Raw genomic sequence first — 14,733 nt, forward strand, 5'->3', positions numbered from 1 at the left:
AACACCAAACATAGTTGTAGTAAGTGCGGTTCAAAACAACAGACCGCGCAGGGCTCCCGACAATGGGTCGGCCAACAATGCCGACCAATCTAGAGCTGGGGGTGCCAATGAAAAAGAATTCAATGCGATGGATCAGCGGGATCTCGTGACTTTTGGGTGGACGGAGCGACTGAATCACGACTTGCTAGACTGCTACGATGCGAGTGTGGCCCGTGAACGGGGTTACATGGCACGGCTGCATGCTCTGTGGTGCGAGAAACACCCGTAGCTATCGCAGTTTTCGCAGCAACGTCTGCGAAACCATGCTGAACTACTCCGTAAAAGGAGCTATTTAAGCGGAACGCCTACTCTACCACAACTGGAACAAGCCGGCAACAAAGAAAGAGAGGCGACACTAAGACCAACCGCGGGCAGGCATCCAATAGATGAAGGGCGATGCTTTACGACCCGGAGAAACATCAACACCAAGGTTTCTCTCAAGCCTAAAGATCTGGCTGAAATGTATGACGAGCTTCGTAGACATTTTTCCGGAGAAGCCGACCTCTGGGCTATCAATTATTGTGTGTATAATGCAGCGAGAGCTTTGGCCGATGCGAACCGTAAAACAAAACCAACGGCTGATCATAAGACCAAAAGACGAATGCATCAACTCGCCATAAAGATAGGCTGGGCAAGACAGTACGCGTCCCGCATTCAATGTGTGATTGACCACATCACATGTGGCAGAAATTTTACCGCCATGGTTCGAAAGTTCGCGCGCGAACTCCGGACCCGTTATCACACAATTAACAAGTCAAAGCTGCTGACCATCAGGCAGCATATTGTTAAGAGAATACGGATACTATCTGACGCTAAGAGAAGTCTAGAGCGGAGGGAGAGATGGGTCAGAGAAAATACACAGTTTCTCTCTGACCCATCTCGACTCTTCCAAGACCCTCCAGTTACTGTCGAACACCCACCCAAACCAGAGGTGGTCGAAGTATTTTGGAGAGAAGTCTACGAAGTTCAGCATAGACTGGACGAAGACTCAGAAAATATAAATAGCTTCAAGGAGTTATGTGTTGCCCTCATAAGACCTGATAAAAAATGCCCACCCATCACTACCGAGGAGGTGAAAAAAGTATTAAGAGGGATGAAGAACTATTCCGCACCGGGACCAGATTGTATCAAAATCTTCTGGTGGAAGAAATTTTCTTCAACCCATCAGCATTTGGCCCGTATTTTCACCTCATATTTGAACTCGGGAAGAGCCGATTCCAGAGTGGTTAGTGTAAGGGCGCACAATACTTCTGCCAAAAATAGGCAACTTAGCTGATCCGAAGAATTACAGGCCAATAACTTGTCTGAATACGCTTTATAAGATATTCACAGCTATCCTACATGATAGGATTGTTCGGGCAATTGAACCTGTGTGGCAAGAAATGTATGAACAACGAGGCTCAAAGAAAGGCGTAGCCGGATGTCGGGAGAACCTGCTCATCGATAGATGTGTCTGCAAAGATGCAGCATTCTACCAGCGTGACCAATCGATGGCCTGGATTGATTATCGGAAAGCTTTCGATTCAAAATCCCATAGGCTTATCATCTGTCTTTTGGAAATCTTAAAGGTTCATCCGCAAATAGTTGGGTGCATAGAGAGATTGATGGCGTTTTGGAAAACCAGATTTACTAGCTGATCTGGAAAAAATCGTGTGACAACTAACAAGGTCACCTTTCAGAGAGTTGAATGCGCCAAGGTTTATTTGAAGCGAGGAAAACTTAATGGCATCGCTGAAGATACTGAGCTCGTTGATAGAAGCGCCATACGACACCTTTGCGCTGAAGAGACCTATACATACCTGGGCGTGCCAGAGAGCCGCATTCAGGATGTGACATTTATAAAGGATACTCTCCAAAGCAGATACAAACGTCTCATCCGACAGATTTGGTCTTCCTAACTGTCGGCGAGGAACAAAGTATCTGCAACGAACATGCTTGCCGTCCCGGTACTAATCTATTGATTTGGAGTAGTTCTATGGACGAAGAACGAGCTCAGATCTCTTGATATCGGGACAAGAAAGGTTATGCACATTAACAAAAGCATGCATCTTACGTCTTCTGCTCCGCGACTGTACGTCTCACGCCGTCAAGGGGGTTGCGGAATATTGAGCCTTGAATGTCTTCACAATAGGATTATTCTGGGCACAGCACATAGAGTTGCAAATGGAAGAGACCCTCTACTTATAATGGTCAGGAATCACGAAGAAGTGGGCAAAGGAGCATTTCTATACAAAGCAGCGGAGGAGGCTGCTGAAAAGTCGGACTTGACTTCAGTATTAGGGTTGAGCAAAATGCATCAAATCTAATCTATCTTGAGTACTCACTCCTAAAAGCCCGGATTAAGAAAGCACAAGAGAAAAATTTCGTGAACAACTCCTCGATAAGAGGATGCACGCTATCTTCCACAGAAATGTGAAGGATCAGTCAATGTCTTGTGAGCTAACGTTTGCTTTCCTTAATTCGTCCGTATTGAAGTCTTTTCAAAGCTCTTGAAAATTCCTTACAATTTCCAAAAATACTCAAAAATATTCCATATCCTTTAAAATCTCATACTAAATTATTGAAATCAATTGAAAATGCCTTAGAATCTATTACATTATCCTAAGATATATAAAATCCTTTATAACCTCAGATTAAATGACTGTAAAAATTGAAAATTCCTGGGAACCTTTTAAAATTTGGAAGAATTTGAGAGAATTTAAAAAGATGCCAAGGAATTTTCAACTTATTTTTATGATTTAAACGAATTTTAAAAAATTAAAAAATTATAGAATGGGTTTTTAAATTCTAAACTACTTTAGAAGTCTTAAAAAAAGTTTTAGGTATTTCAAAGATTTTGGAAAATTTCAGAGAATTTTAAAAGATTTCAAGGAATTTTCAATTGATTACAGTAATTTAATATGAGATTCTAAAGGATTTGATATATCTTAGGATATTTTAATAGATTACAAAGCATTTTCAATTGATTTCAATAATTTAGTATGAGCTTTTAAAGGATTTGGAATATTTTAGGTTATTTTTGGAAATTGTAAGGAATTTTCAAGAGCTTTAAAAAATTTCAAGAGATTTTAAAGGAATAAAAAATTTTAAGGATATTTAAAAACATTCCAAGAAATTTTCAGTTAATTTAAATAATTTAAAGCAATTTCAAAGAATATTAACGATTTTTTCCATATTTTTTGGTTGAAAGTGGAACTACTTTGTTAAAGATTTAGTTTTTTTTGGTTGATGATTTATCAATTAAGTTGCAAAAAATTGTTCTGAGAATTTAAATATTTTGTCGAAAATTCTTTTTGGATTTGGTTAAAAATTAATGTTATCGCTACAAATTTAACTATTTTATGTTTCATTGAAAAGTAATCTTTATAAGCAATCGCTTTAATTTATTGAAGTTAATTGAAAATTGCTCCAAATGTTTTAAAATATTTCCACAATTTAAAGCGATTTCAAAAAATTTTAACGATTTTTGCACCTGTTCCGGTTGAAAGTGAAACTACTTTGTTAAAAAAAAAATTTCTGTGATGATTCATCAATTTGGTCCAAAGATTTTTTTGTTGAAGACCTAACTTTTTGGTGAAAAATTATTTTTGTTTTTGTTTACAAATTACTCTTTTTTAACTGCAAATTTAACTATTCTATGTCCCGTTGAAAAGTAATATTTTTTAGTTGAAAATTTTTATGTTTCAGTAAGTACTCGTCTTTGTTGGTAGAAAATCAATCTCTTTTTTTGAAACTATTAGAATTAAAATTGGTCGATAAATAAATGTAAAATACTTTACAATGTACGTGTAATAAAAATTGTTATATTCTTTGCAATTAATGGAAACAATTTTTAATGCATAAATTAGTAATAATAATTAAAAAGATAAAAAATGATTACATTAAATAACACGATATTTCGTATTTACTGAATACTAATTTTGTTTTTCAATCTAATGCTCATAATGTATGTGATCCGAAATTTGCAAATCGCGCCCATTTGCCGGTTGTAATGCGTCTCGTGTTTTCAAAACAAACACGGTTTCGTACAGTTTCGTGAGTTTCGTATAAGACCGGAAAAATAGTTGTTTTCGTCGGGTGCAACTATACAATCGTGCAGTGTTGTGTTGTTTTTCTCCTTTTCAGTGTTGGTGCGTACTGTGATTTTTTAATTTGCAGAGGGAACAAGAAATACAATGTAATTTAAAACATATTATACGAATACTTTTTCAAAATTCTAAATAACTTAACAGCCAAAATAAATAAAAATTTGGTGTGCGCTATCCGTGTACACCGGATCGAGCACTAGGTAGTATAATACGTATTTCACGAGTGCAAATGGTGATTCGACGATGCGGGTGCACCGAATCAGGGACCAGGTAATTTAACACATATTCTACGAGAACTTTTTCAAAATTTTAAATGTTCCAACAACCAAAATAACTAAAAATTGTCATTCGAGGATCCGAGTGTACTAGACGGAGCACAAGGTAGTTTAATACGTATTCTACGAGAACTTAAAAAAAAAATTTAATTTGGTGAAATACGAAAACAATTACAAATAGCGAGTCGACAATCCTGGTGCACCTGGTCGCGCTTCAGGTAGTTTAGGGCGTATTCTAAAAGTACTTTTTCAAAATTTATATTCTTCTAGCAGCGAAAATAACTAAAAATTGTGTTTCGACCATCCAGGTATGCCGGATCAAGCGGCAGGTAGTATAATGCGTATTTCACAAAAACTTTTTATAAAGTTAAATTTTGTGAGTAACGGAAACAACCTATAATGGTGAGTCGACAACCCGGGTGTACCGCGATGCGCAAGAGGTAGTTTCACAGATATTCTAAAGAATTTTTTCAAAAATTTAAAATTTTCTAACAGACAAAATAAATAAAAATTGTATGTTGAACTCCCGGGTATACCGGAACGTTCACCAGGTAGTAAAAATACGTATTCTAAGTGAAGTTTTTAAAAATTTATATTTGGTAAATAACGAAAACAATTAAAAATGGTCTTCTGACAGCTAGGTACACCGGGATGCGCACCAGGAAGTTTAGCACTTTTCCTACAAGAACTTCTTGAAAACTTAAATTTCGTGAATAACGAAAACAATTCCAAATGATGAGTCGACGATACCCGTAACCCCAATCGCGCACCAAGTGGCTCAGCACGTATTATACAAAAATTGTTTTAAAATTTAAGTGTTTCCAATAACTAATATAACGTCCAATATTAAGTCGACGATGCGTTTTTCCCTTATCGCGTACTAGGTAGCTTACCATGTATTCCACAAAAACTGTTTTATAATTGAAATTATTCCAACATCCAAAATAACTTCGAATATAAAGCCGACGACGCGGGCGGACTGAATTGCGCAACAAGTAGCTTAGCACGTATTTATCAAAAACATTTTCAAAATTTAAATTGTTTGAACAGACAAAATAACTACCAGATGGTGTAAATATCAGCAATAAATACAAAATAACGACGTGAATGACGTTTTTAAGGACCTGATTTTCGACTTGGTGCACTCTGATCATCAAAACAAAATTTTTAATTATTTTGGCCGTTGGAACAATTTTAATTTTAAACTTGGTGCGCGACCCAGAGCACCGGGATCACCGAGACATAATTTTTAGTTATTTAGGGTGTTTCAACAATTTGAACTTTAAAAAGTTATCGCAGAGTACATGCTAAACTATCTGGTGTGCGACACGGTGCAGCCGGGTTGTCGACTCACTATTTGGTGTAGTTTTCATTATTCACAAAATTTAAATTTAAAATATTTCTCGTAGAAAACGTATATATTACTGGTGCTAGATCCGACATACCCGGATCACCTAAGCCCATTTTTTAGTTATTTTTACTGTTAGAACAATTTAAATTATGAAAAATATCTCGTAGAATACGTGCTAAGCTACCTGGTGCGTGATCCGGTGCACCGGAGTCGTCGCCTCACCATTTGATATCGTTTTCGCTATTCACAACAATTAAATTTGTTGAAAGTTTTCGTATAATACGTATTATACTGCCTGGTGCTCGATCTAGTGTACTCGGATCGTCGACACAGAATTTTGAGTTATTTTCGCTTTTGTAACAATTTAAATTCTAAAAATTTTCTCGTAGATCACCTACTAAGCTACCTGAAACGTAACCACATGCGCCAGGATATTCGACCATACTAGAAATAGGATTCTGCAATATTACATTAATTTTCACGAAGTACGTATGTTTGTATTGTAGACATACAACTTTCCAGTAAAATCGCTCCCTGGAAAATGACCTCTTCACGCAAAACACACAAATAAGTACGAAGAACAGAAGCCACGCAATTGTTTAAACTTTATGTTTATTCGTCGAGCGCTTTCATCATATCGTTGTCGTATATTAATTAGCAGCAACTTATTTTCAGCACTATAAACATCTTAAGTTCACGCCAATTTCAAAATACAATCCAGGTCATTAGAATTGTGGGTTAGATAGGATTCTTTTTTCGAAAATTAACCATTTTGAAGTATTATGATAAATTACCTTTCTGTTAATTTTAACGGTCAAAAATAAATTGACAAAGTTACAATAGCTTGAAATTTTTTAAAAGACATTTTTAATTTTGAAATTTTTATGTCAGATTAGGATTCAGCGACTCCAAAAACCTGTAGGATACTCACTTTTATAGGAATCCAATAAATATTAAAACATTTGATCAGCCGTGTTGGATTTGCCATTTAGAATTTTTTAGATTCTTTTACCAAATTTGGATTCAGCGACCCCAAAAACCACACAGTTTCATCAAAATTGCAGGCTTCGTATACAATATGATTTTTGGAAAAAATGCAAGAACACGTCAACTTACTTTTGTACTGTTGGGTAAACATTTTTTCCGATTTTTCCTTTTAATTTTGCCTTACTTTCCATTATTTTCATCGTATTATGGGGTGGCTGACCCCCTAAATTTGCTCAAATGAAGTCAGGGAAATAGGGTTTTTCATCTCTCATTATGCCGAAACTTTTCCCATAAAATTATTGAAAAATATTATTTTCTTGTATGTGAACCAACCAAACCATCTCTTGACACTAACATATTTGGGTGATCGTTTCACCCCCTTAAACCGCGTATTGGCCGATAAGAAAAAATACGTGTCGCTTAGTTGATGGTGCCCTACAACATATATAGTCTAGGCATCTGGTAGTTTTGTTCCAGAAAAAATCCTAATTGCAAGGTTTTTAATGAGAAAGTTTCGTTAAGGGGTCCTTTTTGACAAATCAAAAATGCTAGAACAAATCAATTGCCAAATTGGTTTTTTTTTTAAAAGTTCCAAAAGTTACGTTTGCGTGGACGGACAATTCCCACTGCACAGAGAAGTGTTCCACAGGTGAGTGAAACTAAACTCAATTTGCTGTAATTACAAAAAAGAATAATATCCTACCTATTATAGGTTATGAGTTATGACCCCTCAAAGTTGGCCATTTTTTCCTGTTTTTACGGGCAAAAAAAGTGGACTTTAGTTTTTTCCAAATAAATCCTGACAAGTTCAGTTCACGTTGTTTTTTTTGCATTTTTGACTAAAATCGAAGAAGTTATGTTTTTGGAAATCACTTTTTTGCCACAAAAATGCTAAAAAATGGCCAAAAAGTAATCATGAGTAGTGATAGCAAGCTTTTGTTACAAACAATTATTCGTTTATCAATGCCAACAGACTTTTGGGCTAGGACACTTTTTTTTTGGTCTTACGCCAAATTGTCTCTACTTTTATTTATTCTCTAGGAACCTTGTGGTGGGTTCCACAGAAAATGAGGTTTTTTCCAAAAACACAACTTCTTCGATTTAAGTCAAAAATGAGAAAAAATGAAAATTTTGAAATCTTACAGTTCCCTAAATAATAGGTCTAAAACACTTTTTTTTAGATATACGGCGATTTTTGTAGATTCTTTTTCATCCTGTGGCACAATCAACGTAAACTGAACTTGACAGAATTTATTTGGAAAAAACTAAAGTCCACTTTTTTGACCGTAAAAACAGGCAAAAATGGCCAAATTTGAGGGGTCATAACTAATGACCTATAATAGGTAGGATATTGTTCTTTTTTTTATTACAGCAAATTGAGTCTAGAGTCACTCATCTGTGGAACACTTTTCCGTGCAGTAATTATGTGCGAAGATACACAGTGTTTTTTTTAACTTAGTGATTTTTCGCTTAAAATCCAAAAAATGGCGATTTTTCAATATATCATAAATCGGAACCAATAGAAGTCAGCGGATTTTTTTTTAATTTGTTCAGTATTTTGTTTTCTTTCTTTTTTCTGTTAGACATTTTGCTCTAAAATGCAATGGGAACTATACGTCCACGCAAAAGAAACTTTTGGAACTGTTTAAAAAAAAACCCGGTTTGGCAATTGATCTGTTTGTAGCATTTTTGGTATGTCAAAAAGGACCCCGTAGTAAAACTTTCTCATTAAAAACATTGCGAGTAGGATTTTTTCTGGAATTTCACTCATTTTTTCGACGGAATGCCTGGACTCATATTAATATAATTAAAATCTAGGGAGAGCGTACCTCCCCCCAGGAGGGTATCATTTCTTATTATGCCGAAACTTTTCAGTTAGTTTTTTTCAATAATATTATTTTTTTCTTTCTAAACTAATCAAATCACACGAAGAAAAATTCACCTTATATTTTACTCATAACCAAGTGCTGATTTATGGTCAACATTTTACGCTTCTTTAGCGTCGGATTTGCTGAATTTTTATTATTATTATCATTATTTCTTGGGTTGAGACCGTGATCGAACAAAACGTGGTCCCTCCAGGCGCCGGTAGTAAAAAAGTGAACCAATCAGAGGCGGCACACTAGGCCATTCGTTCCAATGTAGCGAGTATGGTGGGGTTCACTCCAAGTCGAACGTATTTGAGCATCAAATTGGCGGGATCATGCTTTGTTGGATCATGGGTTGAGACCATATGAGTGTTCGATGCTTGGACAATCCCGTTGCTTCATCTTGTAAGCCTAGGCGTGACCCCAAAGCGAGAACCATATTTACGCTATTCTATTACAAGGAAATCTATTAAATACTATAGTTTTTTAGGGTCGTTGATTTTAAACCTCCTTTAAAAATTTTAAAACAAAAAAAATGATGAATGCATTAATAAAAAATAGCTCACTTTGTGAATTGAAATATTTTCTACAATTCCGAGATTTTATTTATTAATATATTCACAATTTACTTGAAAAATTCAAGTAAAAATATTAAAAATAAGCGATCCTAGAATGAAATCTATTAATAGATCTCATTGTAATCGAACATTTTTTAGCACTTATATCACCATACAGGATTCGACATTTTTTCTTTGACAATTCCAAAGACGGATTTTAAATAAGGGACCTTAAAAGAACCCTGCTTAAGTTTGTCGCATCCTCATTACTTTGCAAATTCTCGTGCGACATACAATTTTACGCCGAAAACCTATTTTTCGTCGGAACGTGTATTACTACGATTACGTGCGACAAAATCAGTCGAGGTAGATCCTATAAGGTGTACTTTTAGGTATCTACATAGGATTCTATATAGGATCCTAAGTGGATGTTTCTTCTAGGTTCATATAGGCTGCGTCTATCGGATTTGGAACAGGATTCTTCATAGTTTCTTATATGGGCTTTGTCACAAGATCCTACATAGGATAGAATATAGGATCCTATGTAGGTTAATATATAGGGCCCTCCCTAATAATGTACTTAATAGTACCTAATGACAGATAATGGTACGTATGTCTCTGGGTGATATTTGAGGACAACAAAAACTTCTGCGTAGACGTAGGTGTCACAGGCTACTACTGCGTATCGGGATAGAATCTAATACAGGAAGCTGTATAGGATCCTATATACCATCCTACGCAGGATCTCGTGACAATACCTATACTGGGAACTATATAGGATCCTGTGCCAAATCCTATAGGTACTACCTATAGGCAGCTAAAAGGAAACACCGACGCAGAATCCTATATAGGGTCCTATGTACCCGTTCTGAAATCTCTATCTGGCCCCGATCGGGTCCCGATCGGGAATCCTGGTTGGGGCCAGGTCGCGGATGAAACACACGCCGAGATCGGGGCCAGGTCGGGACACCCGATCGGGAAATCTGATCGGTACACGATCAATCTCATTATAATCCATTCGCGAATTTCACAAATGAAGATTTAATATAAGTAAACTGAAAACTAGTACTAAAATTAAAGTGCTACAGGCACGAAAAGAAAAGCTTTGTTTTTTATGGAAAAAATGAATGATAACCAGAAATATTTTAATGAACAATTTTAATTTCTTGAAGAAAATTTTGTCTATAAAACTTCTTAACAAATTAGAAAAAGTTTTTTCGCAAAAAGATTCCCTACAACTTGACATTTTCGCATTTTTCCAATGAAAATCATCGGGACACAACCTATGACTTACGATTTATTAACATTTTATATTAAATAAATTCAATTTTTTGTGAATTTCATTACTTCTTCGAAAATCCGAGAAGGTGGTTGTAGATAATATTTTCGACAAAAATTTAATCTATGATATATTAGATCGTTTTATTTTTTTAAGTATGTTAAGAAGCAATATAGACCAAACAACTTTTAAATTAAAATGAACATTTTTAAATTAAATATTTCTGGTTATTTTAAATATTATTTACAGAATATGCATTTAATTGATTTTTATTATTATTAATTAATTTAAACCTAATGGACATTTTTATAAGTTGAAATGTTATTGTTCATGATAAAAAAGAAAAATAACTTTGTTTAGCATTTTAAACCTCGCGCAAAATCAATTAGATGCCGAATGTGACGAATGCGCAGTTGATTAACTAGCTCTTGTTAGAATCCCTACACATTTGGCATTTTGCATTTTCATTACACTACTTGATTCTGAAATAAATGTTATGAAAATTTGTCCTTAATGTATTTCTGTAATTAATTTATTATTAATATAGAATCAGAGTTTCAATAACATAATCTATTGCATCACATATTTTATTCGCATGATCTAACAACATTAAAATTTTGTGCATGCTGCAATCCATTTCTTTTCAATAGATTTCTTAATTCTAACTACATTAAATCGAGAAACCTTGAGTTCTTAAAGAATAATTGAAAACCAAAGAACTTGATAAATTTAATTATATAATAATATTTAACTCATCCAACGGTAAATATACTAATTTTTCCTGAAACAATTTAAGTAACTATTAATTTATTTGAGGTTAGGTTTCAATCAGCCAGCAGAGTGTAATTACTTACTCTCATCTTCCTCGCGCAGGTTACCAGGTATACTGTCTGGTGTTTGGTGCATCCGAACACGTGGCTTACTCGCCTTATGCATTTTTAATCATTGATAGAATATTATAAACGAGAAGTATGTATACAAATTTCACTTCACTATCAGAAAACATCAAGAAGCACTAGTTCTGCGAGCGCATGGAGATGGTGTTTCAGTAGGAAATCGGTCGGGCCCAGGTATGGGTCACAGAGTTCAACCGATTAGGGCCAGATCCGGAAAACCGATCGTTGCCAGATCGGTATTACGTTTGTAATCAGGCGATTTCTGCACGTGTAGATGTGTACAAGCACACCTTATAGGATGCTTTACAGGCACCTATATAGGAATTTGCATTAAGATGGACCAGAACAATGAAAAGTGCCAAACATTCAGAATATATTCCCACTTCATTTGATTAAATTTCGATAAAGACATAATGAAAAAAGACGCGATGAAAGAAAACATCAAACATGTGCATTACATATGTATGCCATCTTTTCTATAAATACGAATATCTTTATTACTAATTTTTGAAAAACTCGAACCACGAACTTCTTTAACAAATTAAAACAGTTCTGGGCAAACAGTTACTTTTTTTTGAGAAAGTAGTTACAGCTAAGTTAATTATCGGAAAAAGGTAACTAGGCATAGATAATTTACTTGTAACTGTAACTAGTTACAGTAACTAGATAATGTACCTTCAAGTTACCTAATAAGTTAAATTTATCACTTCCTTCATTTGATACTTTAAAAACAAAGTAATTAGATGATAACTCAGAAAAACTTCATAAAAAATAAATAAACAGTATTTACAGCAAGATTTTTCAGTCATATTTTAACCGAACATTTGCATCTCCACCCAAAATCAAATGAAAATTTTCTATAGGAAAAGATTAGTTTTCAAGGACTTTTTACAAAAATAGTTAAATTTTTAAGAAAATACATAAGTTTTTAAACAAATGGTTGAATTTTTATGCCGACTTAAATTTTAACAAAAACGTCAATTTCCAATTAAATAGTTGAATATTCTACCATCTTCAAACCAAAAAGACGAAGTTTAAATAAACGAGTTAAATCTTCAACAAAAATGAATATTTAAAAAAAAATAAAATAAAAACAAAAACGAGTTTTCTACAAAATAATTGCATTTTCGGACCGAAAATATGATTTTTCCATAAAAAAGGTACTTCTTAACCAAATGGAATAGCTGAATTTTTTAACAAAATGCATGTATTTCAACCAAAATACATCAATTTTTAACGAATAATGTAATAGTTGATATTATTTCTAAGAAAGAAGCTTTTAATTTGAGATAAAACAGAGTTTAAATAAACCAAAAAAGACAAATGTTCAACAACACAATTGATTCGTCAACTAAATCAGATTAATATACTATCCAAATTGTTGAATTTTCAACCAAAATCAGGTTTTTTACCTAAAGAGATGAATTTTGAAAAGCAAAAGTCAAATTTTGAAACAAGAAACAAAAAAATTGTAACGAAATATAAATTAGTGACCTTTCACTGAGTTCCGATGAATGCTCATTTAATTTAATTAAAGAAACAAAATAATACAGATTAATCGTAGAATGCATATACTTGAGAAATAATTTGCGCACTTCGAATTTATTGTTACGAACATATATTATAAATTATATCAGTATTATACTGATATATATTTGGATAGTGGGGGGGGGGGGGGTATGAAATTTCTATCATTTGCAATTTTGGTATTTGAAATTTTGCGATTTTAAAAATTCGGTTTTCAAAATTTCAGTAGTTACGACATTTCGAAAATGTAATTTTTCCAAATTTCGACAAAACGAGTCTTAGAATTCATGTCTGGAATAACCCCATAACGTAAAATCCTAAATAGTTGAGCTTATTCACGGAAAGTGCTTGGAGTAACCCCGTTTAACCTATTTGAGTTTTTGCCAAACGTGAGTTATGTCACTTCTCGAAATAAGCAGGTCTAATATACAATATAGAAGTGAATTAAATAATAACTTGTGTCTATAAAAAATTTTTTACCCGATATAGTCCTCATATATAGAATTCTGTCGTTCATCAGTATTTTAGTTGTGAAACTAAACTCGTCAGGATCGTAAGTAACGTTGACACATGCCTTCTGCTTCCATGCATTAAATAAAAGTCTAGAACAACAAGCACACAAACCACCTGCACAGTAACAAGGACCCAGTTTCGTTGCTGATATTTGACCAGTTGACACAGTAGTGGAATTTAAAGCATGAATTTGCTTGAATCCTGGTTCTTGATTAATTACTTCTTTGTCAATTTCAATAATCTGTTTAATTTCCCTGGAATTATAATGCCCGAACCAACAAGGAGACACTAGGAAAATAAATCCGATTACAATCTTCATCTTTACGTCTATTTGATTGAGTTATACAGCTACTTCAAGTAAAGAAGTTTCTCGTAGGAAATGATGTGTCTGAACGAACGATTGATATTTAACTGGCGAGATAACGGACTCGTCCAGTACGACCTATTTCGATGGAGAAATTTAACTTCGAAATGCTTGCGTGCATCTTGTATTGAAACGAAACACACACGCTATACGGCAGCGGTTTTACTAATCCAGACAGTTTCGGCTTTTAAGAATTCGAGGCCAAATGTCTGAATGATTACATCAGATTTCTTTATCGTGCAGTGAAACATTTATTTATCACTCCATGAATGTGAAAAATCACTGTACATTAATGGAAAAAAAACGCGACATAAACATCCAACTACTCCAGCGTGATCTGCATACGCTAAAAATAATCAGAATAATAAAGTTTATTAATAGTGACTAAGAGTAGATTGAATGTTCTTGGCGCAGTTAGAATTTTTTAGGAAAGATTTAACACACATAGCCTTTTATTATTTCTTTCGCAAAACCTTCATTTTTTATTCTTAAAAATTTTTCTACAGAACGTTCTCAAAAATTTGAAAATCGCCCATCCATTTTAGGATAGTTTTTAGTGAAGTGCCCATTAAAAATGCTCCGACTTGAGTTGGACAAGGTTATCTCTTGAGTTCGTCTTCAAGACATCGATGTCTGGCTGCATCTCAAAAATGAGTCGAGGCATAGAACTTCGTCTTACTTTTATGGCCACGACAGGTAAAACGGCTTTTACTTGTCTTAAGTCGAGCCTTTTTTTGGCTAAGATTATCGAACCTTTTTTGGCTCATAAATAAGAGTAAAACTGATGAATGAAAATTTTATAATTATTAAATTAGTTATTTTTAATTTTAAGATTCAGAATCGGTGGGTCTGAACGAGTATAACCCTTAAAAATTTTAATAAAAAAAATTAAAATTGTAACTTTCTAGAAGGATCTTCTAAGCTGTTATAAATACGTAAAAGCAAACAATATTTTCGGAATCATCGTTAAACAAGTATAATACAAATGA

General features: G+C 34.1%; 1 protein-coding gene across 1 annotated transcript in view; it reads right to left on the reverse strand.

Annotated features, from left to right (window-relative positions):
* Positions 1-13,899, reverse strand: part of LOC117172072 — a 54,304-nt gene extending 40,405 nt beyond the window's left edge. Inside the window, exon 1 of the mRNA XM_033359826.1 lies at positions 13,348-13,899. Within this exon, the coding sequence (XP_033215717.1) occupies positions 13,348-13,699 (352 nt within the window). The 5' untranslated portion in view covers positions 13,700-13,899. The remainder of the gene's footprint in view (positions 1-13,347) is intronic.
* Positions 13,900-14,733: the final 834 nt, after the last annotated feature.

The sequence above is a fragment of the Belonocnema kinseyi genome, chromosome 4, assembly GCF_010883055.1.
Source record: "Belonocnema kinseyi isolate 2016_QV_RU_SX_M_011 chromosome 4, B_treatae_v1, whole genome shotgun sequence".
Taxonomy (NCBI): Eukaryota; Metazoa; Arthropoda; class Insecta; order Hymenoptera; family Cynipidae; genus Belonocnema; species Belonocnema kinseyi.